Source organism: Sebastes umbrosus, chromosome 4 (assembly GCF_015220745.1).
Source record: "Sebastes umbrosus isolate fSebUmb1 chromosome 4, fSebUmb1.pri, whole genome shotgun sequence".
Taxonomy (NCBI): Eukaryota; Metazoa; Chordata; class Actinopteri; order Perciformes; family Sebastidae; genus Sebastes; species Sebastes umbrosus.
In genome coordinates, this window is record NC_051272.1 from 2,474,739 (window position 1) to 2,498,046 (window position 23,308).

Below are 23,308 nucleotides of genomic sequence, written 5' to 3' on the forward strand. Positions count from 1 at the left end.
ACAAACACACACACCAAATCTATTTATAGACAATATAGCTGACATTGCTGACTGTATTTCCACAATATTTGGATACATTACGCATCTCACCACTGCCATTATCATTACATGGATTTCCCCTCAGAGTGGCAGTGTGTTACATATCAAACAAGGTCACATATTTATCAAATATTTGTCCTGAATGGAGCTGTGTCCTTACTTGATTATGACATTTACCAATGGCATGTTTAATCACATTTAACACCCGATTCATCTAGTACAGTAACGAGAATTTAATATAAGGCTACGTTCACACTGCTAAATGGTTAGATCATTAACCTCTTCAAAATCTGACGGACACTATTCTGTCTTTCAGTTTTAAACGATAGTAAAGATACTGATATCGTATGAAACTATAAAACATAAGGAATCCGTTGGTACCAACCATGTCATGCTAGCTTGTCGGGGAGGAGGCTAAATAATGCAGCAAACTTACGCTAAATTTTGTGCGAGGAAAAACTGGCATGGCCATTTTCAAAGGGGTCCCTTGACCTCTGACCTCAAGATATGTGAATGAAAATGGGTTCTATGGGTACCCACGAGTCTCCCCTTTACAGACATATATGTTTCGGATGCAGTGACACAAAATGGATTGGTTATTGAAACGAAAAATTCCCGTTGGAGACAACCCAGCTCCAGTAAAAGCTCCACAGCGTGTGGTGAGGAAATATGAACCTGAATATGTTGGATTCATAACGGCAGGGAGGGATGGCTGAGGGGAAGCTGAATATTTATGTGGGTCATTACACCTGACAGTGGCATAACACATATTCATAGTGTTCCAGTTCGTCATTTATTTGGGAAGGTGGTCCTCGGGAAAAATCTTTAACAATCAGAAGTGGGCCTCAACTCCCGCCCTAGATCCCGTGGAGGGACGCTGACAGATAAGTTAGTTAAAAGTAACTCTCAACATCCTGAAATGTTGGATGAAATCTGTTTCAGTGAAGCCATATTCACATCACGATCCCACCACTCCTGGCTCCGGCTCCACACACACCTCCGAACAGAAGAATAGCCATTGCTCCTAATTAAATATTTGGCTCCCATTCTCCTCGTCCTTGTTATCATCTACTACTTATGTACACCAGCGTGCTGCGTGGGACGTCTTTATTATTGTTCTTCTGCACCTGCAGGTCAGTTCAGGACCGTGACCAGATCAATCTGGAATCTGATATTGACCACATTTAAAAAAATAATGTGAACAACCAAACAAAAAAATCATATCTGAGCAATAAATCCAAATTGAGCTCTAAGGCTTGCAGTGTGAACGGAGCCTTTGTCTACTGACAAATCTGTGTTTCATTCGACACACATTAAAAACAAACTGTACGGTATATGACGATGGTGATGATGACAGATGTATGATCACAAATTCAAACAAATTCAACCTTATTTACACATATGCATGTCCTGTGTGCACAGGACAATAAAAGCGAAGGCAAAAAACTAACATTTAGACAGACATTAAAATCTAAAAACTACACTTCACTCAGATCTGGCCGGTACAGTAAATAGTCAACACATGTCCCGTTAAATAATTCTGCAAAATGATGCAAATATTTCCAACAATGACTTCATAAATGTAATAACATTTTAATTTGAAATGCTTCCTGTGTAACATTTAAAAACAGAAACATGTGTTATGCGTTTTATTGACAGATTACCAACTCATGTGGTTTGGGTTACATTTGTGTTTGGAGCTTTTTACTCCGATCCACAAATGCGTGTTGTGTTTAAGTGCTGGTGGAAAACTCAGATGTTTGGCTTTTCATTGTATTCATGTGGAATTTTCAAGTCCACCCGAAACATACAGCAGTTTAAACATGTCATATAGTAAAGTGTATATTATCAACTTCACTGATGCTTCTGTTCTGTCAGGTCGAGCATGTTAGAGCTGTGTCTCTTCAGTGTCCTGAGCACTGTCTGGACAAAGACATGATTATCAACTCAGCCTCTTTCATAGTTTGATAACAATCAGAGAAGTCATTTGACATTACTGATGAGTAGTTATGCAGTTTTAAGAGTTGGTTGAGTCGATTTTGTTTTTTGATATTTACAAGAAAGATACCTAAAACCAAGCAGACTGCACCTTCTCAGTATTCTTCTGGTACTTTTAAATTAGGCAAGTTCGTGTATCATGAAACATGAATGTGTATTATTGTACTGAGACTGACTCGAGAGGTTAACTTACTGTATTCACAGACTGTAGAAGACTTGAGAGGAAAGAAAGAAAAGAAAGTGGATGAAGAAATCTAACATATAAAGAGCAAGAGACGGGCTCAGACAGCAAAGTTCACACCCAATACTTGGGCCTAATAATACAGTGCATGCCATTGTGCACTTCACACTTCAGTGCCGCTGCCATCCTAAGACGCAGTGCTTTCAGGCAGCCACCTGATGAGCATGTGAAGTCATTGAGCCGTTTCAGCCGCTGCCAGCCTCCCCCCCGCCTGCCTCTCGATAGCCAAGCTGAAGATGAGTAGAAATTAAATTTAGAGACGGTTCCCCGCTTCAATCTCAAAGCCTCTGGACAGAAACAAACAAGAGAAGCAGTGAAACACAAACAGCCTCTCCTCTCTCTGGCCTCGGAGAATGACAGGCATTAGAAGAACGGCTAATTTGGCTCTGAGAAAGAGAGAAGGAATGAAAGGGAGGGAGATAAAGAGGGAGAGCGGCCTTGGCTGCATTCTTTAGAAGAGCTGTTTTTCAGTAATAAAATCTGTGTCTGTTTATGTGAATGTGTCTGCAGGTCCTGCAGGGTCTAGACTACCTCCACACGAAATGTAAAATCATCCACACGGACATCAAGCCGGAGAACATCCTGATGTGCGTAGATGACGCCTTTGTGAGGCGTATGGCGATGGAGGCGACCGAATGGCAGAAAGCTGGAGCCCCCCCACCGTCTGGATCGGCAGGTAGACACACAAACACTCACGCTATGGGAATACTAAAGGAGGTATGCAACATTTTGGCAAGTTTGCTTTCTTGCTGAGAGTTAGATGAGAAGAGGCAATACAGGCTAGCTGTTTCCCTCTGTTTCCAGTCTTTATGCTAAGCTCAGCTAACTTGCTGCTGGCTGTAGCTTCATATGAAGCATACAGACATGAGAGCGCTCGATCTTCTTACCTACTGGGACACAGGGGCGTTGGTGGAGACTTTTACTGGGAAAGTGGCTGCATGTCCGCGACACTACACGCAGCATCGTAGCTGCTGAGTTAACGCTCCCAGACGGTGAACTGGAGACTCAGTTATCTGTTGTGCTCGTACACTGCGCGAGGAACAAATCTTGTCGGTTAGCGGTTAATAATCGGTTAACGAGGGTCGGTTATCGGTTAAGAACATTTTTCAAATTTAGCATCCCTAACAAGAATTAAGCCAGCGAAATCTGTCTTTATTTTAGGTTGACAACCGTTAGTTTAAAAGTTTCTCGGGAGTTCCCAGAGTCGGCGAGTTGTGTCGGACTGATTTGCATAAAGTCGCCTAGAACTCAACTTTATATGCAAATGAGAAACAGTCAACGTGACGGTCCGTCTCTCTCGAATCGCGCCGCCACGCTACCAGAATGCATTGCAAGGCTGCTTACATAGACAATGAATGGGAAGCTTGGAAAGGACGGATCCTGTGGACACGTACCGTCACTTTTGGCGAGAAAGCCAATAAAGATATTTACCGAAATATAAAACTATTTCTTATAATTTTGCAATTTACATGGTTTTTCCCCCAAAATGTTGCTACCAAGTTAGCATTTATTTTACTTGGTAAATTAAAACATGTATAACTTTGGCAGCAGCATAGCTCCACAGAAACCCAGCATGCAGAGAAGTCTGTTGATTTAGTGTTTTATTTATGCAAGATGTGCAGCTTCTTCATAGACATTTCAATTTTAGGTAAAAGGGGAAGCTTGCAGTTCATGTTGTAGGTTAATAGCTCATATTCCTGATTTGATGTTGGCATTCATAGTCAATGCAAATAAATCATGAATCGTCAATAATGTAATAAATCTCTTTTTTGTTTGATATGTTTTTAACGAATGAAAAAAATGTTTAATATTGAAGTGCTCAGGAAACAAAGAGGAAGCCTTTTGTGCCTTCCCAGTTCCTCGCTTTTTCATCTCCTGTCACCGAGTTCCTCCACTGAAAAGAAAAAAAAGGCGAGTTCTTGACAAACTCGACATGAACCCTGTCCTCCCGGTGAACCCCCACATGAGCTGTCTATTGCTTGCATCAGCGGATGGAGTCTCTTTGAGCCTCAGGGTAACCAATTATACTGCTTACATTTCTACACAATTTAAAGGGAGGCACAGAAGCATCAACTGTCAACACAGAAGGGCTCTGGTGGCGACTGAAGAGGCAAAATAACCAACATGTTTTATTGTCATTAACATTTGCGGACGTGCTTTTTATAGCAAAAATGTCCTTTTTTTCTGTTTCATTTGACATCTGTGATGTGTTTCAGGAAAGATTGAAGGAACGAAGGACAAAAATGGCAACATACTTTGGATTGTTTGTGTTATAACAAGTTTATTTAGGAATATTTTTGGTGTTTTATATATTATTGCACCCTCAGTAGATGACACTAAAATCAATCCTAAAATGTATATTTTGTGCACCACTTTGTCTGTTGAGCGTGAATATTACGAGCGCATTTATGGAAAATATGAAAAATGTATGTGTGTATATATATATATATATACAGTATGTATGTGTGTGTGTATATATATATATATATATAAAAACAAATATTAAAAAAAAATATATATATATATATATATATATATATGTGTGTTTATTACCCACATTGTGATTGTTGTCAGATGATGGAGGTGACAGATATTGTACTATATAGGAGCTACATTCTCAGCCACGAGAAGAATAAACCATAATGTTATGGATCTGGGACAAGAGAAGAAGGTCTGTGGGAGTGTGAAGGATCTTTTTCTTCATTTCACCTACAGATTCTGTACGTACCGGGTGTATAAAACAATCTCTTTTCCAGGCGAGCGGGATGTTGAACGTGGTGTGAACTCAGTTGTTGTTGTTGGTTTGCCGGATTGATGTCGGTGAAAAGTTTGAAGCCTCTGATTGTTGTTGTTTTTCTTTGTGTCTGTCAGTTAGCACAGCCCCCCAGCTCAAACCGGTGAGTACAACAGATGTGAGTATGAAATGAGAGGAGTGCACACACACACACACACACACACACACACACACACACACACACACACACACACACACACACACACAAACATAAACACACACACACACAAAGTCAAAAATAAGGTACAGCATTTCACACTGTTTGGTGTGATTTCTGTGATAGCTAGCGGCGGCACAGTGAGCGTACTGAGTGCACCACAATATTTATAGGCAATCCTCAAAATGTTTTCAGGTTTTTAAACTGGTTTCAAAGCTCCTACTGCTCTACTTTAACAAAGACGGATGTTTAAGGAATCCCTAATAAATTACGCAATTTGCAAACTTTAAAAAATACCAAACTAGATGCAGTAAAATTGGAAATTTGCATGTCACTGTCAGAGGAACTTTCTTTTATATAATATACAGTCGATGCATCTCCAGAACGTAAAAAAAAAAAGGTTTTCAGCTTTTTTTTTCTTCACATAATCAAATAAGATAAGATAACATATTCCTTTATTAGTCCTGCAGTAGGGACATTTGCAGTGTACAGCAGCAAAGGGGATAGTGCAAAAAACAAGAAGCATCAGCTAACACAGTAAGAAAAGAGCTAAACAAAGTGTAACAAATATGAACAATTTAACTATAAGGAAATATAAAAATAGGAGCAGAAATTCAGAGAGACATATAATATTTATTATCCATATACAGTGGAGGTGTTAGTGGACATTACTCACAAATCATCACCCACAATTCAAATAAATATCAAAACGTTTTACTTCTTGAATACCTCGTACTCACTCGTGTCCCCCCCCTCTGTGACTCCTGTTTTTTTTGTCCCAGGTGGGGAAGATCTCCAAGAACAAGAAGAAGAAGCTGAAGAAGAAACAGAAGCGCCAGGCCGAGCTGCTGGAGAGGCGGATGCTGGAGATCGAAGCTCTGGAGAGAGAGGCCGAGAAGAAGGAGGAGAGAGCCAAAGACGGGGAAGAAGAGAAAGAGGAGCACGAACGCGACCCGTCCTCGCCGCTGCAGCCGCCGACGCCGCACCTGGGCCCCAGCATGGCCCTGGGAGAGAGCGACGAGGACGACGACGATGAGGAGGATGGGGAAGACGAGGAGGAGGAGGGAGGAGAGAGAGAGAGGGAGAGGCCCGTCAGGTTGACCAATCATACATGTGAGTCAAGTTTACCAACCGTAATACGATAAATACAGCATGATGCTGAATTAGCATCACAGAGCTTTACTAAATATTGAGATGTGTTGCGGTATTGACGAAAACCGTGATATATATTGATATAATGTTACTAATACACATATGATAATGTGTAAATAATCATGCACCTCTTAAAGCTACAACTTTAAAGGGACTCTATGTAAGAATCAGAAATGTCTTGTTAACAGCGACACCTGTGACCGTGAAGTCAACGAAAGTCACCGTCGGGCTCGCGCTTGCTCGCTCTACATAGACATGAACGAGCATCGCTCAAAACAGTGAGGCGACACACGTCAGCTAAAAGCACAATATCACTCTATATTTCAGCTGCTTGGCAGTAATGTTAGCTGATCAGACGAAGGTCTCTCCATGAATCAATGCTGATCCTAGTGTTGGCTTTTCCTGCCTCAGCCTCCCGACCGCGGCCGGAGGGAACAGGGGAGACACCGGAGTTTTGGTTGGAGACGATAACGTTTCTCTCTGCGGAGCCCCGTCACTTCACAAGACACGGGAAACCTCTGTTGGTCTGGACGAGCTGCAGCAGTTATTTCTGCACAAACGTCCACTGTACATTCACTAGGGGGGCGGCTGTGGCTCAGAGGGCAGAGCAGGTTGTCAACCAATCAGAAGGTTGGTGGTTCGATCCCCGGCTGCTCCGGGTCACATGTCGATGTGTCCTTGAGCAAAACACTTAACCCCAAATTGCTCCCGAAGGCATAGCCATCGGTGTGTGAATGAGTATTTAAATTAGATCCTGATGGGCAAAGTTGGCACCTTGGCAGCCTCTGCCATCAGTGTATGAATGTGTGAATAATGACATGTAGTGTAAAGCGTGGTCGGAAGACTAGAAAAGCGCTATATGCTGTATATAAATGCAAGTCCATTTACCATATGATACCAGTATCTTCACTCTAGCTTTAAAACTGACCCCGGTACACCCTCTGCAAGATCGATTGCGTTAAAGAAATTAGTGGCGTTAAAACGATTTTGCATTAACAGCCCTAATTTAAAGTCACCAGGTTGTTATCTTTAGTCGTTTAACATACTTGACGTTGAGGTGTTTATTCTTCATTTTAACGGTGCGATGTACAGTCCAGTCTGTTTACTGTATTCAGGTTATCAGCGACTAGAAAGGTTTTTTAAAGCAAAGATCTGCAGCCTGATTGAGTGTGTGAGTACGTGTACGTAGGTTTGTGCAGTCTGTCTTTGAATGAATAGAAGGTGGAGTGGTTCCAACCGCTCGGCCCACGCTAGTCCCGCTGCGTATATGGAGGCTCGGCTGATTCACAAAAAAAAAAAAAAAGCAGCTCTGTCTCCCTCCTCCACCTTCTGTCTCTTCACCTTGTCTCTTGCCTCCTTCTCTCCAGCCTCTTTCTTTACTCGCTGCCTACACTTTGTCTTTCATTGCGTTTATATCTCCTTCCCACCCACTTCCTCTCTTTAACTGTTTTTCTCTCTGCTCTCTCCATGTTAGGCGCAGCACCTCCCCAGGAGCAGAGCAACGCACTCCACATCTCTGATGAAGACCCCGACGAGGAAGAGGAGGAGGAGGATGAGGAGGAGGAGGATGAGGAGGAGGAGGAGGAAGAGGAGGAAGAGCCCACGCCTACCGTTGAAAAAGATGCCCCCATTCCCTCCAATACAGATGAAGGTAATGTAGATCAGACACAAGCAGAGGTAGAGGACGAGGATGAGGACGAGGAGGGCGAGGAGGAGGAGGAGGAGGAGGAGGAGGAGGGATTAAAGGGGGCAGAGGATGGGAATGAGGAAGAGGAGAAGGTAGAGGAGGAGGAGCAGGAAGAAGAAGAGGAGGAGAAAGAGACTGAAAGAGAGGAGAACGAGAAAGAGGAGCCAAAGACTGAGAACAAAACAGAGGAGGCAGCAGTGGTGGAGGATAAGGAGTCAAAGGAGCAGGAGGGGCAGGATGAGGAGGACGAGGAGGAGGAAGAGGAGGAGGAGGAGGATGATGATGACGACGACGAGGATGACGACACGACCACGGAACTCCTCACGGCCTCCACCTCCCCCATCAAACCCCACAACAACAAGAGCAATTCGGTCAAAACCAACGGTCACGTTCTGTTGGGATCGGAGGGACTGAAACCGAAACCCGGCAATCCGCCGCCTCCATCGCCGACCCCCGAGCCTCTCCTCTGCCCCCTGGTGGAGTCCGAGCTCAGCTACACGGACAGGGACAACTCTCTCAGCTCCGGTTACGAGCTGTATAACGGCGACCTGGGCGAGCCGGGGCTGACCAACGGCGGCAGTGATCGTGATCGTGATCGTGACCGTGACCGTGACCGTGACCGTGAACGCCATCGGGCCACCGTGCCTATCTTCCCCGACCTGCCCTTGGATCCCATGCCGGGAAACCCCATTTCCGTAGGAACGGTGGACATCGGAGCAGGCCGGTCGCCCAACAGCCCCGTCGCTGACCGCAGTCGCACTGTGTCGTCCTCGAGCACGGGAGACACACCCAAAGGTAAGACGTGGTTATCCACTGATTTACACACACAAAATGATTATTTTCACACATAATTATTTAATTACTGAGTAAATTTACATTTACTCATTTAGAGTACTTTCACTAGAACTCTTATTTCATTGCTTACACTATATTTTGCATCCTTTATCCCGCTGTCAGCCAATCAGAATCTAGAATTATGTTTTGGTATGGTATAAGAAATAAATAACCACATGAATAAACTGTGTTAATATAAAAAAAATAAAAAATACCTAAGAATTTGTCAAATAATTTAAGACAAATTCAACTGATTATTATGATATATTATTTAATCATTCTAACTCTCAAGAGCTTTGCAGGAGTATATTTTAATTTCATTACAGACAATTTTTTTTGAAAGTTCTCTTCATCAAAAGTCTGTTTTTATTTCATAAAATTGTAATTAAATTAAATTTAATTAATTCAAATAAAAATGTTTTCCTAAAAATAAGAATAACTAATTATGATGTAATAACTCTTACCAATAAGTTGAATGTGAATAATTTCTTTAAATATTTCACAATTTATTGGTTCATTTATATATTTTACACATTTTAATCATGTGATAATTTATTTAATAATGTTTTTTTTCTTTTAATTTATAATACTGAACACGTTGGGGCTCCATAATTGGAGTGGGATATCGCCTGTCAATTCTTTTCATTCTGTATTTATCAGATTTATTTCATATTGTAACAACAAAGGATTTAATGCTGCCTGATTTATGCTTCCTTCTTGCCAAAATCTCTATTGAAAAGGAAATTTGAATCTTGTAAATTACATGTAAATGATAATTCTACTTGGATAGATGACGAAAAGGAAAAAAAGCATAATGATAATTAATTTGGATCTTAGGTGAGGTAACAGTAACTGTGTTTTGATTTTCTATCTTATACATCATAGCTGCCTGGGAAGATCATACAGTTCAGTTGCTCATTATTACATTTTAGCGTCCACATAATCTCCTCTGGGTATTATTAATGACTCACCACCACCATTACTCATCCACCTACAGTGTTCATTATATTATCGTTAACTCAGACTCTAACTTTCTAGCTCCAGGGTCACTTCTAAGTTCACATCTCAAGAGCTTAAAGTAGGCGAGATTGGAGCAAATATGATTAAAAAAAAGTTATTTTTATAAAGCGGTCGCTATATCGTGACATTAAAGCTGCAGTAGTCAGTATATTTTTGGCATCATTGGGCAAAAAGTCCATAATAACCTTTCATCATATTGTAATTCAAGTGTTCTGAGAGATAACTAGACTTCTGCTCCTCCTCATGGCTCTGTTTTCAGGCTTTAGAAAATCTAGCCCGTGACGGGAGACTTTGACCAATCACAGGTCATTTCAGAGAGAGAGAGCGTTCCTATTGCTGTCCAGCTGCCGTCTATGAGAGCTGGCTGTCAATCACTCGCGAACACCGACCAAACGGTCAAACTAGGCAGCGCTGATCAAATATGAATCAATATTCTGTTACGTTAATGTCTATTTCTCTCCTCAGATGTTCTCAGAATCATCTTGTAGTGCACGGTTTAGCTGGAACATGAGAACGTTTGTGACGCGGCCGCCATGTTGGAAATCTCTTTAAGGAACGCCAAGTTCCGGTCACATGACCGGAGCACAGCCAATAGGAACGCTCTCTCTCTCTGAAATGACCTGTGATTGGTCAAAGTCTCCCGTCACGGGCTAGATGTTTTAAAGCCTGAAAACAGAGCCATGAGGAGGAGTGGAAGTCTAGTTTTCTCTCAGAACACTTGAATTACAATATGCTGAAAGGTTATTATGTAATTTTTGCGCAGTGATGTCAAAAAATATACTGCCTACTGCAGCTTTAAATAAGGATTTTAAACAAAACTGTTCTCAGCGAGTGCAAACACCAGGTAAAGTTAGTGACACAACGCTCCAAATAGGTCGTCAGGACTAAGTTAGGAATTGATTCTTTGTTGTAAGAGCTGAAGAGTTCCTGGTCTATAATAAATGTATATTATGTGGTGTGTTACATGGAAGCTAGTTGTATGTTTTTATCTACTGTGGAACTGCCAGACAGAGTCAAGAACAAATTTCCCTATAGGGACATTAAAAGTATATCTTATCTTATCTCTCTTTATTATTACATTAGAGTGTGTAAACTCTTCTTATCTCTACTTCCTGTGTGTGTGTTAACCCTGTTCTTTCCCACTCCGTCCCCTCCCAGTCAGGGCCAGAGCTGCAGATCTCCTGATCAACCCACTAGACCCGCGCAACGCCGAGACTATTCGAGTCAAAATCGCTGATCTTGGAAATGCCTGCTGGGTGGTAAGACAGGGATTTGATATTACTTTATTTGGCGCATATTTTTTTAAAGGTCCAGTGTGTTGGATTTCAGGGGATCTATTGGCAGAAATAGAATATAATATTCATAACTTATGTTTTCATTAGTATTAGGGCTGTCAAAGTTAACGCAATAATAACACTGATTTCTTTAACACATTAACACAACTTGCGATTTTTAGGTTGTAGCGGGTTCAGTTTTTTTTTTTTTTAAAGCTAAAGTGAAGATACTGGTATCATATGAAACTAGAAAACCTGATGATTCCATCGGTAGCTTGTCATGAAGGACAGACATGCCCACTTTATGATAATCACATGCAATTTTTTCATGCAGTATAATATATAATATATATGATATTTCTGCATACTGGGGTCCCTAAACAGTCTCTGAATTACATAAATTGGGTATCACTGTAAAGCTGAGACTCTTGTGGATCCAATGAGCCCAACTGGATTCATGTGTGATGATGTTAGTCCTCATAGGAGACATGCATTGTAATAAGACCATTTTTTGAAACGTGACCTCACTGTATAAAATGACCTGTGGTGACCTCTAGGATAATCACGGCCTTATGAAACTTTACCGCCACAAACTAGAGACCTAGAGCATTCAGAGGATGGATGGATCAGACTAGAGACCTAGAGCATTCAGAGGATGGATGGATCAAACTAGAGACCTAGAGCATCCAGAGGATGGATGGATCAAACTAGAGAACTAAAGCATTCAGAGGATGGTTCGGATCAGACTAGAGACCTAGAGCATTCAGAGGATGGATGGATCAGACTAGAGACCTAGAGCATTCAGAGGATGGATGGATCAGACTAGAGACCTAGAGCATTCAGAGGATGGATGGATCAGACTAGAGACCTAGAGCATTCAGAGGATGGATGGCTTTCCTAGCTAGATTGACAATAAGGAGATTTCTGAGCAGTTTCCACAACAGAAGTGCTCATCATCCAATCCGCCAAAAAATTTAATTCTTGCAGAAATCTCCAAATGTCCAAAGTTTTTGATCCCAAATCACAGCATGTCTTTTTCTATGGTGTTCCTCAAGGTCTTGGTGTCTTAATGTGGTATTTTGGAGGGATTATTGATCATTTTTATCAATTCTTCAGTGGTAAAAAAAATTGTTAAATTTAGCACCAAATCTGTGTAACAAATGGTATCAACCCCAAAATTGATACCATTTTATGAGACATAAGTGAGCATGGGAATGCCACATATACTTATATCATAATGTTCTAAACCCTTATACACTTTTACAATTAATTTTAATTAAATAATCCATTCATTCATTCATGTTTATTTCTGATTAATAACTAGAACAACTTGACACACAGTGCTGAGCTGCATCTCAAATTAATCTTCAGGTTCACAGCTTTCAGATGATGATCACCACTTCTATGTGACATCTACTGTTGACCTGCTATCTCCCCCTAAACACCCCATGGACCCCTTTAAAAAAAGACAAAAACGGGTCTATTGTGGGTCTCAGAGGGTTAATTTTATTATCGACATTTCAACCACCTCCTCTGGCAAAAATTCAAGGTGGGTGCCATAGGCTGACGAGACACTAGGGGGCAACGAGAGTCGTTGTTGTTGTTCATGTTTTTTTTCCTCTCCAGCACAAGCACTTTACAGAGGACATCCAGACGAGACAGTACCGTTCCATTGAAGTCCTGATAGGAGCTGGTTACAGCACGCCTGCAGACATCTGGAGTACTGCCTGCATGGTGAGGATACTGTACATTACATACTGTACATATATGATTCCTTTTAAATTATACACACACATACACACTCAGCAAAGACTTGTTTACAGTACTCTGTTTGGTCTCTTGCAGGCTTTTGAGCTGGCTACTGGAGATTACTTGTTTGAGCCCCACTCTGGAGAGGACTACTCCCGTGATGAGGGTGAGTATTTACATCTTTATGACGTACACACACACACTTTTAATTTCCAAATATAGAAACTCCTCATTTGAAAGTATTCCACTGGGGAATCATAGCTGAATATTGTATCTCAAGACTGCAGGCTTCATCTACAATATATTCTAGATGTTGACTAGAAGATGAAAAAGAGCTAGTAGTGAGGGGGAAATGTTTCACAGTAATACAAAAGCAAAGTGTCTTAAATGTCGTATTAATGTTCTAATTAAAAAGTTTAATCAAGTCAATGTATTTTCATAGGAAAATTTGTGTTTGTGTGCTATTTATCCTCAATTTGCTTTACAGATTTTCTCCATTGTTCAGATGCATTGCTGCTGCTAACTGTCAGTCACAGCTTCAAATGCATTCACTTCACTTTTAGTAATTAAATTTGAAAAGGACCTATTATGCTTATCTTCAGGTGCACACCTGTATTTTGGGTTTCTCATAGTACGTTGACATGCTTTAACGCTTTATTTCAGCTGGCACACTGTTATATTCGGTCCGCTGAACCAAACTCTTCGGACTCCGCTCCAGCTCCGCTCTCACTAGCTTTGTTTGAGGGCGTGCCAAACTAGCCGCTAGGCAGGTATTATGCAAATGTGTTACTTGGTGACATCACCACATCACGGCAGAAAAGGCGGGACTTCGAGCAAGGCGGTTCAGGCAGTTCAGGCGCAGTGTTTCTGTCGGGGAGAGTAATGGTACGTGTCCACCGGGGAGTGACTAGCGCTCAACTTTATGCAAACGGCCGTCGTGACACTACGTCTCTCGAATCGCGCCACCACGCTACCAGAATGCATCTCACGGCTGCTAACATAGACGATGAATGGGAAGTGCGAAAAGGACGGATCCTGTGGACACGCACACATTACTCCCTTTGGTGTGGACTTTGGGCTTTGTAACTTTGCAGACCTTTTACATTCACAAAAAACTATATAACGCACTGAAGGAAAGGGAAAAATCACAAAAGCACAATAGGTCCTCTTTAATACAAGTGCAGACACGGACTACAGATTTTTTTGTTGCAACATTTTCTTTTTAGACGTTTAGAAGTGTTTGATTTTGTTGATTGTACCGTATGGGGAGTTTTAAACATGCATTTGTTGTTTTATAAGCATGTCATCTATTATCAGTGGTAGTTTTATATACAGACTTTTGAATAAATTATCCAGTAAGTTATTATGATTTTAGTTGTACATACAAATCTAATTTTGACAACGTCATAGCAGACGAATCCTGGTGCACCCCCTGTGATCTTTGACGCCCCCCTAAGGGAGACCCGGATCCCGCCAGGTCGGGAACCATTGATCTACTGTATATAAAATTGGAGTTTTTGTTTCTAACAATGCATCTGAACAATGGACACAAACTGTGATAGATCAGTACCAGTATTGTAAATTCATTCATTGATTCATTCATTTATAGTTTAAACAATAGCCATCCCTCTCCCCCAACCCCCTATCCACTGTCAACTATAAATCCTGTCCTTTTATTCTGCTGCTATGCCTCCTCTCATCCTCACCCTACTGTACGCGCACACACCTGAATGGTTCAAATGTTATAGATACACAGGGAGCTCACACAACTCCTGTCGTTGTGCTCAATGTCTAGTTCAGCGGTCAGCAACCTGCAGCTCTTCAGCTCCTCTCCAGTGGCTCCCTGTGGAGTTTTAAAAATGGAAATGAATAAGTGTTTTTTGTTTACATTTTCATTTTTATTTATCATTGTTGTAGGTCTATGGTACGACGGTACGACGGAGTATTAGGGCCACATTGAGGAAAAAAAAAAAAAAATTTGAGATTTCGAGAATGAAGTCATAATATTATAAAGTAATTTTACGTGTTATTTTGTTTTTTTCTCATAAAGTTATGACTTTATTATCTTAATATATTAAAAAAAAAAAATCTCGTAAAGTTATGACTTTATTCTCGTAATATTATGACTTTTTTTCGTAAAGTTATGACTTTATTATCTTAATATTCTGACTTTTTATCTCGTAATATTATGACTTTATTCTCGTAATATTAGGACTTTATTCTCGTAATATTACGACTTTATTCTCCTAATATTACAACTTTTTTCCTCGTAAAGTTATGACTTTATTCTCGTAATATTACGACTTTTTTCTCGTAAAGTTATGACTATTATCTTAATATTGCGACTTTTTTTTCTCATAATATAACGACTTTATTGTGTAAATCTCAGATGTTTTTTCCTTCAATGTGGCCCTAATACTCCGTAGTGCATTGTCTCTTTGGCCCTCACTGCATTAGACTTATATACTATATACTTAGACTATAAACTGTGTAACCTTCATCACAATGCTCCAGACAGATTTTTCTTTTTTGCCTAATATGGCTCTTTTGATAGTAAAGGTTGCTGACCCCTGGTGTCGCCATAACAGGTCAGTTCACAAGAAACCGTAAAACGGTGACTGTGTCCTATAGTCCTGTATATCCTGAGTATATGAGCGTCTATATCCTGATCACATGTTGCTCCATCAAGCAACACAGTCCCTATATTTGCACCCTCATCCTCACCTCCATCTCTTCATCTCCTGTGATCTGTAATCTAACCAGCTCATTGTGTTACTTTCCTCATTGCATGTGACACATTTTTTGCACGTTTTGCACAGGTAATAAGCCAGTGTTAGCCAGTTTTATCGTGACGTCTTAATTTACTCCTTTTGATCTCCCGCCGCTGACGCCAAATTGAAAAATCTAGCTTCGGGTTTCCAGTTCATTCAGTTCATGAATGTGAATGCATGTGACTTTTATTCTGATCATTTCATTTCATCATCTCTGCTGTGGAGGCACAGCTCACTAACACAGAGTTTTTCTCCTTTACTGTCTGTGACTGTCTCTTTTTTCCTTCCTCTTTGTATTCCTCCCCCCGACCCCTCTGTGATCTTTTTCTACGTCTCACTTCCTGTCCCTGTTTTTAATTTTCCTACCCACAATCCACCCTCTTTTCAATTTCCTTACATTTTACTTTCATCTCTCCTTCCCTTTCATTTAAGTTTCCCCTTCCTTCTCTTTACCCTTTCTCTCTTTTTTTTATGGCGTCCTTCTTCCTTTTTCCTTCCTCCCCTCCTCTCCTCCCACCTCCCTCTCTCCTCCATAGACCACATAGCCCACATCATAGAGCTGCTGGGCTGTATTCCGAGGCACTTTGCACTCTCTGGAAAATATTCCCGGGAGTTCTTCAACCGAAGAGGTAGCGCTGACTAGAGAGCTGGTGGGACTGGGACACACAGATGTCTAAAAATGGACAGACATGGACACTGGCAGACAGTCGGGACACCATATAAACTTAAAGCTTATGTTGCTGATTTCATTAAATCAAATTGTGACTGAAAACAGTGACAACAATCTTCCTCAGTGTGTCCATGCAGTATCCCAGAGGCAGCAGTGTGTGTCAGTCCCACGCAGCCAGTCGTGTTGATGTGTGTGTGCATGCTGTAATGCTGAAACCGTGCCTGTTCCCCTCTGTGATGTATGTGGTGGTGGGCAGACCACATCGCTCTGATCATGGAGCTCCTTGGGAAGGTCCCGCGCAAAGTGTTCGCTGTCGGGAAGTTCAGCCGAGAGTTTTTCTCCAAGAAAGGTAAACAACACTGTGGTTGGTGGTTGGTCAGGTGTACTGTAGCTGTAGCTGTAGTAACAGGAGGAACTGCGTAGATGTCTTCAGATCAAGCTCTTTGTGTAGTAAAGTTACCGTAGTACCGCCACAGTATTCTGAATTAAGTCAGTTCAGATAAGTTTCAGGTAAGTTGTCAATCACAGCAAACATGCAGGATTACTTGTAGGGCTGGGCGATAATTCATTATTATAGTTTATTCATTTTTTATTGGTATTATATCATCATGTTATGATCACGTTGTATTTGAGTTTCAGGCTTTCAGATTTCACTTTTTTTGTCTCCAGTAAGACAACATCTTTTTGGATTGAAGGAATAAGAACACACAATAAATAAAAAACACACTAATAAATAAAGGCAAACTCGCTCTGACCTGAAGTAAAGAGACATTATTCACAAAAATATGCTCACTAAAACATACATCACAAAAAAGAAATAATCATTTGACTTAATTTTGTCCAAATTAATGAATCCAAGCAAATCATGATAAAAAAAACAAAACAAAATGAGATATTGAAGGTTTTGTTGCACACATTTTAAGTTTTTTTTCTGATTTAAAGTACAAGATTAGTACACAGTTAATTTCTTTGAACATCAATTTAATTATTTTACATGTGATTGTCGCCAATATTTCCCACGTTGTGACATATCAGTACAGGAAAAATGTTCTTAATATTGTAATAATGATTTCAACTTTATCGCCCATCCCTATTCAATTAGCATTTTAATACTTTTATGTGATTGTCTTAATCATCTGGCACTGGAATGCAGCAAAATAGTCAGTTTGATTCACTAAAATCAGAAGTTATTTTTCTAAATAATCTGAAAATATATTGTTATCTTAAGATATAGACTCCAGCAGAGCAGCAATAGATAGTCAGATGTTTAGCTTTCTTTTCAGCAGTTTAATTTTGTGTAAACAACTAATTAAACCTAGAAGTAATTAATCACCAAACACTGGATATCAAAGTTAGGATCAATAACTTTAAAGCCTCCACACTTTAAAGAAGTCTACTCTGGCAGTAACATCACAATAGAAGTATTAACAATAAGAATGACAGTAAAGTCAGTAACTCACAGAACAGCAAAGCTTTTACTGCATCTAAGGTCTTTGACACGTCTGTGATTCTGCTCTTCTTTGAGCCTGGTAAGTGTGTGTGGATCTGTGTGTGTTTGGTACAGCTGATAACCCCGTGCACTCTCTCATTTATTCCCTTTTTTCTTTTCTCTCGATCTCCTTCCTCTTTTTCTGCTCATATATTCTTCATAATGTGTCATGAGACCTGAATATTCTGCCTTTGATGTTTGTCTCTATCTGAGGTCTGAGTGAGCCTGCACTCCATGTCTCAATGTTCTCCCCTTTTATCCCTCGGCGCTCTGTTAATCTGGTCTGACTTTCCCGCTCTGTCTCTCTCTCTGTGGGCCTCTCCTGTCTGCCGCGCTGCCTTCGGCCGTGCCGTGCAGTCGAGCGGCTTCGTTACCTCGTTTCCTTCGTGCACACCGATCTGTGCATTGATTGGGGACAAAACAATTGAAACATGCTTGCACACACTTTTATAATACCTAAAGGTTATAGACATACTGTCATTTGTGACAAGCAGTGTCTCCATTAATGCAAAAGAACAAAACAAAATGTTGTTGTTCCTTGATCAATACAATATAAGGGAAGTCTTTATGGTTTCCTTTCTCCCATCTTGTGTTCTCCAATCAGTGTATAGGAAGGAGAGGTTACCATGGCGGCCATGGTTTCAACTGGACCTCCATCGTTAATCATCCTCTCATACTTTTCCGTCAGTCTTGTGCTTCCCAGCCAATCATTTTCCTCCTCTCTTTAATAACAATAAACACCTTCCTCTCCTCTCCTCGTCTGTTTCCATTACGTCGCCACTTCTCTCTGTCTTTCTCTCTCTCTATCCACCTCTCTCTCTCGCCCTCTGTTCTTGTGGTTTTGCGGCCAAGAACTCTACAGGTTTTCGGTCCATCATTGCAGCACCTCACTGAGTAGCACACTTCCAAACAGAGAGGCCGGACTAATCAGTGAAATCAGCTGCTGTAGTGTTTGGCTGGAGCCTGCAGAGTCATGGCCTGCTATGGCGTCGGATTAAAGAGTCCGTTCACCCAAATAACCAACAAAAGAAATCTACTTACCTCTTGTGGAATCAGGCCGTGCAGATAGTTGTGTTTGTGAGCAAAAAATTACAGAAAAATAGCACTTGAAAATTCAACAGCAACATCTTTTTTGTTGTGGTTACTCTAGATTAGAGGTTACCATATTCATACCTAAAGAATAGATACAGATACCGAGTCTTGTTGTATTGATACTAGCTTCAGTTAGATCTTCTTATGTTAGATCATGTTCTTTCTGCTGCGACATTTTCAATTTACCATTAAAACTGTGTTTTAAAGGGACAGTGTGTAGGATGTTGTGGCAACCAACTAAATACCCCTTAGCTCATTCCTCCCTTTCCAAGACTGGTTAACGTGAGCCGCAGAGTGCAAAACCGTGGTAACGCCGCTCACCTCGCTCAGAGTTCACCCTCACCATAATAACACTACTTTAGGAGCAACAGAAGTCAGACGACGGCTGGCGGTACCACGGTTTTACACTCTGCGTCTCACGTGAAAGTCTCTCTCTAGAGCCAGAGTTTGGTTTGTCCGTTCTGGGCTACTGTAGAAACATGTTGGACTCTGTGAAGGGGACCCGCTCCCTACTGTATGTAGATATGAAGACGAAAACAAAACGATTCTTAATTTCAGGTGATTATATACTAATGAAAACATAGTTATGAATATAATATTTCAGTTCTGCTAATAGATCAACCCGAAATGTTAGACACTGTTTCCTTAAACATGCATCTGATGAAGTGATTAACAGAGAAAAGGAAAAAGACGTGCCTGGTGTTTGGATAATCTCTCTGGTGAGGAAAATGTAGTCAGCATCTTATTAATGATGCATTCACCTCATAAAATCATGACAAAACTCTCTGCATGGGTAGATATCACTAGAGTTAAACGATAAGGCTGGTGTTATACTATAATTTTCTTATTTCAACAAATCCAATGAAAAAAACAAAACCAACAAACCGTGTCTGTCAATACTTTCTGAATTTCCTTCTCCATCTGTGGCACTCAGCCCAAAGTCTGTTTGTTCATACTGATAATGTAAACCTTTAAAAATGGGTCATAAATATAGAGCGCTGCAGGGATGACAGATTTTTGTAGGCCAACCAGGAAGTTAGCATCGCCCTGGTTCCCTCCACAAAAAGCCAGTGGGAGTTTTTCATTGGGTTTTGGATTATTGCAGAAAATCAGCTCTGTGGTAAACAATATTTATGATACTTACACGTTTTGTTCAGCCAGTTAATTCTCACAAATGAACATGAAGTAAAAAGCTAACGTTTGGCTATAAACAAACTGCACCTCGGTCGCATGAGCGTGAGTATACACAACGAGGCTGTAAAGGAGGACGAGTCGGCGTGATGACGTTTAGTAGTCTCACATAAAAGCTTCAAAATTCACAAGTGGGATATTTACTGACGTATTTTATATCATAGCACATTAAAATCTCTTAAGCTTGTGTTAACCACAGACCTTATTTCAAGCATCTAACTAAAAACCCATTTAAAAACAACATTGACTTCCAGACGAGGGAACCGGAAGTGCTAAAATGCGAACTCATTTCGGGATTTAGGACTCATTCCTGAACCACTTTATATAGTTTAATTTTTTCTAAAAAGGCTAAAACAGCTGGGCACTGTACAGTAGATTTTTAGCAAACGTTACTTAAACATGATTACATTTTAGTTGTTGGGGACTATTTTCAGCTGTGCATTAATACACATTTGGTGAACTATTGTATATTAACAGAAGACGACATATGTGGAACTTACACATAAGTCACAGTGCCCATCATCGTAATGAAGGAACATGTCAGCTAGTACCGGTGTGGCTCATTGATGTTTATGGACAACAATGGAGCTCCATCGGAATGAGCTATATCAGGCTTTGGCTACACAGATAATACTTGTTTTTTGTTGAAAACAAGTTAAAAAGACTGAATATCACCAGTGTTATTGTGTTTTTTTGATAATTTGGGTGAACCGACCGTCTAGTCTTCGCCACGCTCTCTTCTCCTCACATCCTCCTGCTGTCATTGACTCTGCTCCCTATCGCCCCCTGCAGGTGAGCTGAGGCACATCACCAAGCTGAAGCCGTGGTCCCTGTTCGACGTGCTGGTGGAGAAGTACGGCTGGGCGCACGAAGACGCCGGCCACTTCACCCACTTCCTTCTGCCCATGCTGGAGATGGTGCCTGAGAAGAGGGCCTCGGCTGGCGAATGCCTCAACCACCCCTGGCTCAACTCGTAGCCGCGATCTCTGATCAGACACCCTCCTCCCTTTGTCCCCCCCAACAGTTAGCCCAAACATCACCCCCTGGTGGCGGCCCGTGGAACGACAGTGTGGAGAGAAGCCGGAGACAAACAGAGTCGGGAGTAGATGATTCCTTCCTGCCCTTTCCCACACATCCATTTCATGCTTCTCTGAGTAGGCTTTTAGTCCCACACAAGCCCCTCATCTTTTCCCATAAGGAATGTAAAGACTTATGGAGATAACATGACATAGTAGCTGTGTCTTCCAAAAAAAAACTCCCAAAATAGATAATTTGAAGATGGATGCTGCTCATGTGAAAGGGGAGATGTCAAGATGTCAGCCCGTCCCTTCCCTCTTAATCTCCTCTGGATTCTCAGTTTTACCTTGTTTGGATCCAGTCATGGACCGCTGACAGCTGCTGATCTTTTTCAATGACGTGAAAAGAAAAGTCAACGAGAAGCTCAGTCTGCCATGACCTTTACATAGCCCGGGCCTCAGAGACAGACACTTTAGTGTGTTTTTAAGAGAGATAATGAGCACATGTGCCTGTGCTCAAGATCTGCCTACATAGACCCGTCTCCTCTCTTTCCAGCCCACTTCCCTCCCTCACCCTTTGCTATGGAAGAAACCGCCCACATCAGACTAAAAGTTTACACCCTGATTTCTTCCATGAATCCCAAAAAGCCTCTCTTACCTGTTTGGTTCTCCATATACCCCCCTCTTAAATGTGTGTGGGGGAGCACCTCAGAGAACTGGAGGGCAGCCAGTCCTCCAGGGGGGGCGCCACTCTGACAAAGACGGACAGAAAAAGTGCGGGATGAGCAACAAAAAAAAACAAAAATACAATCATCTCGACACGGAGGAGGACTGCTTGGTCTTTAAAGACTATTTTTAAAATGCATGGAGAGACTGATGGATCAGCATGAACGGATATATGACAAAACGGACGATGGATGCGTTGTTTTATTTGTGCATTTCTTTCCCGTTTCATCACCTCTCTTGGACATTCTGTTAGAAAGAATTACGTTAGGATATTTTGGTGCCCCGTGTGAGGAACGTTACAACCCCTTCTTCTCCAGCTTTTGACATTCCTAAATCTTGGTCCTCTGCCATCATTCCTGACTTTTATTCCCAAGAAGAGTCCTGTAGTGGCACGTTTACCTGATCTGATTGGTACTATTCCCCCCTTTTTTCCCCCCCTATAGAGGAACTCTGTGATCCCTGAGCTACTCCAGAAAGGGGATGGTCACACGGAGGTTGCACTTGTCTTTGTAGATGTCCTTCAGGGATTTGAAACCTTTGTACATAGAACTGAGATCTTGCAACGCAGATAAGCGACAAAGTGGACAAAGTTTCAACACACAAGCATCATTCCAAAAAAAAAAAAACGGAGTCTCTTGTTGGCATATCTTGACTTCCTCTGATACAGTGGAGGACGGGGGGGGGGCGGGCCGCCATAGCTCCGGCCCTGGAGGAATGTTCAGACTGAACTGTGCCACTCAGTGGCTGAATGAGAGTACTGCATTTGCCACACACTGCTGCTGCTGCTGCTCTCAGTGCCAACGCTCCAAGACGTTCCACTATATCTCTCCACTTAATCTCTATTTCTCTGTCACACACACACACACACACACACACACACACAGACACACACACAAATACTCGCATCATCACAATTAGTCCAGTTGCCTATTTTTCGCAATAAATGAAAAAAAGATGACTATAAGTAAATGGTGAGATATTTTTAAAAACTATTTAATTCATTAAAAAAAGAGGAAAAAAAAAAGAAAACAACTTTTCTCTGGTTGTTGTGACCGTGACAGAATCTCGTCTTATACTGAGGTGATTGTGTTTGTCTTTTAGAGATGTTTTTATTTCTTTTGTCATCATTATTATTATTATTATTATTAATTATTATTATTATTGAAAGATTTTTTTACACAGTTGTCACCTCTCCCCTCCCTCCTTACTTGAACAGTGCTGCTCTATCTGGGCTCTTGATGGTGATGAAAAAAAAAAAAAAATCAACAGTTTTGCAATAAAGGGTTATGTGATGAGTTTTTTTTTTGCACCAAAACCTCCTGATCTCACTCTTTCAGCCATGCTGACTGTTCTTCCTGATGACATTGACAGAATCGCGTCTCTTGTCTGTGTTTTTCATTGACAGATT

General features: G+C 41.2%; 1 protein-coding gene across 4 annotated transcripts in view; it reads left to right on the forward strand.

Moving 5' to 3' along the window:
- Window positions 1–23,206, forward strand: part of srpk2 (SRSF protein kinase 2) — an 87,870-nt gene extending 64,664 nt beyond the window's left edge. For 2 of the 4 annotated variants that reach the window (XM_037766057.1, XM_037766059.1), the window contains 9 exons: window positions 2,789–2,954; window positions 5,150–5,190; window positions 6,012–6,342; window positions 7,856–8,863; window positions 11,081–11,181; window positions 12,823–12,930; window positions 13,042–13,111; window positions 16,643–16,735; window positions 20,951–23,206. In XM_037766057.1, the coding sequence (XP_037621985.1) occupies window positions 2,789–2,954; window positions 5,150–5,190; window positions 6,012–6,342; window positions 7,856–8,863; window positions 11,081–11,181; window positions 12,823–12,930; window positions 13,042–13,111; window positions 16,643–16,735; window positions 20,951–21,135 (2,103 nt within the window). In that variant the 3' untranslated portion in view covers window positions 21,136–23,206. Of the gene's footprint in view, window positions 1–2,788; window positions 2,955–5,149; window positions 5,191–6,011; window positions 6,343–7,855; window positions 8,864–11,080; window positions 11,182–12,822; window positions 12,931–13,041; window positions 13,112–14,693; window positions 14,864–16,252; window positions 16,346–16,642; window positions 16,736–20,950 lie in introns of those variants that run through there. The other 2 variants (XM_037766058.1, XM_037766060.1) reach the window with 2 other exon arrangements.
- The last annotated feature ends 102 nt before the right edge of the window (window positions 23,207–23,308 follow it).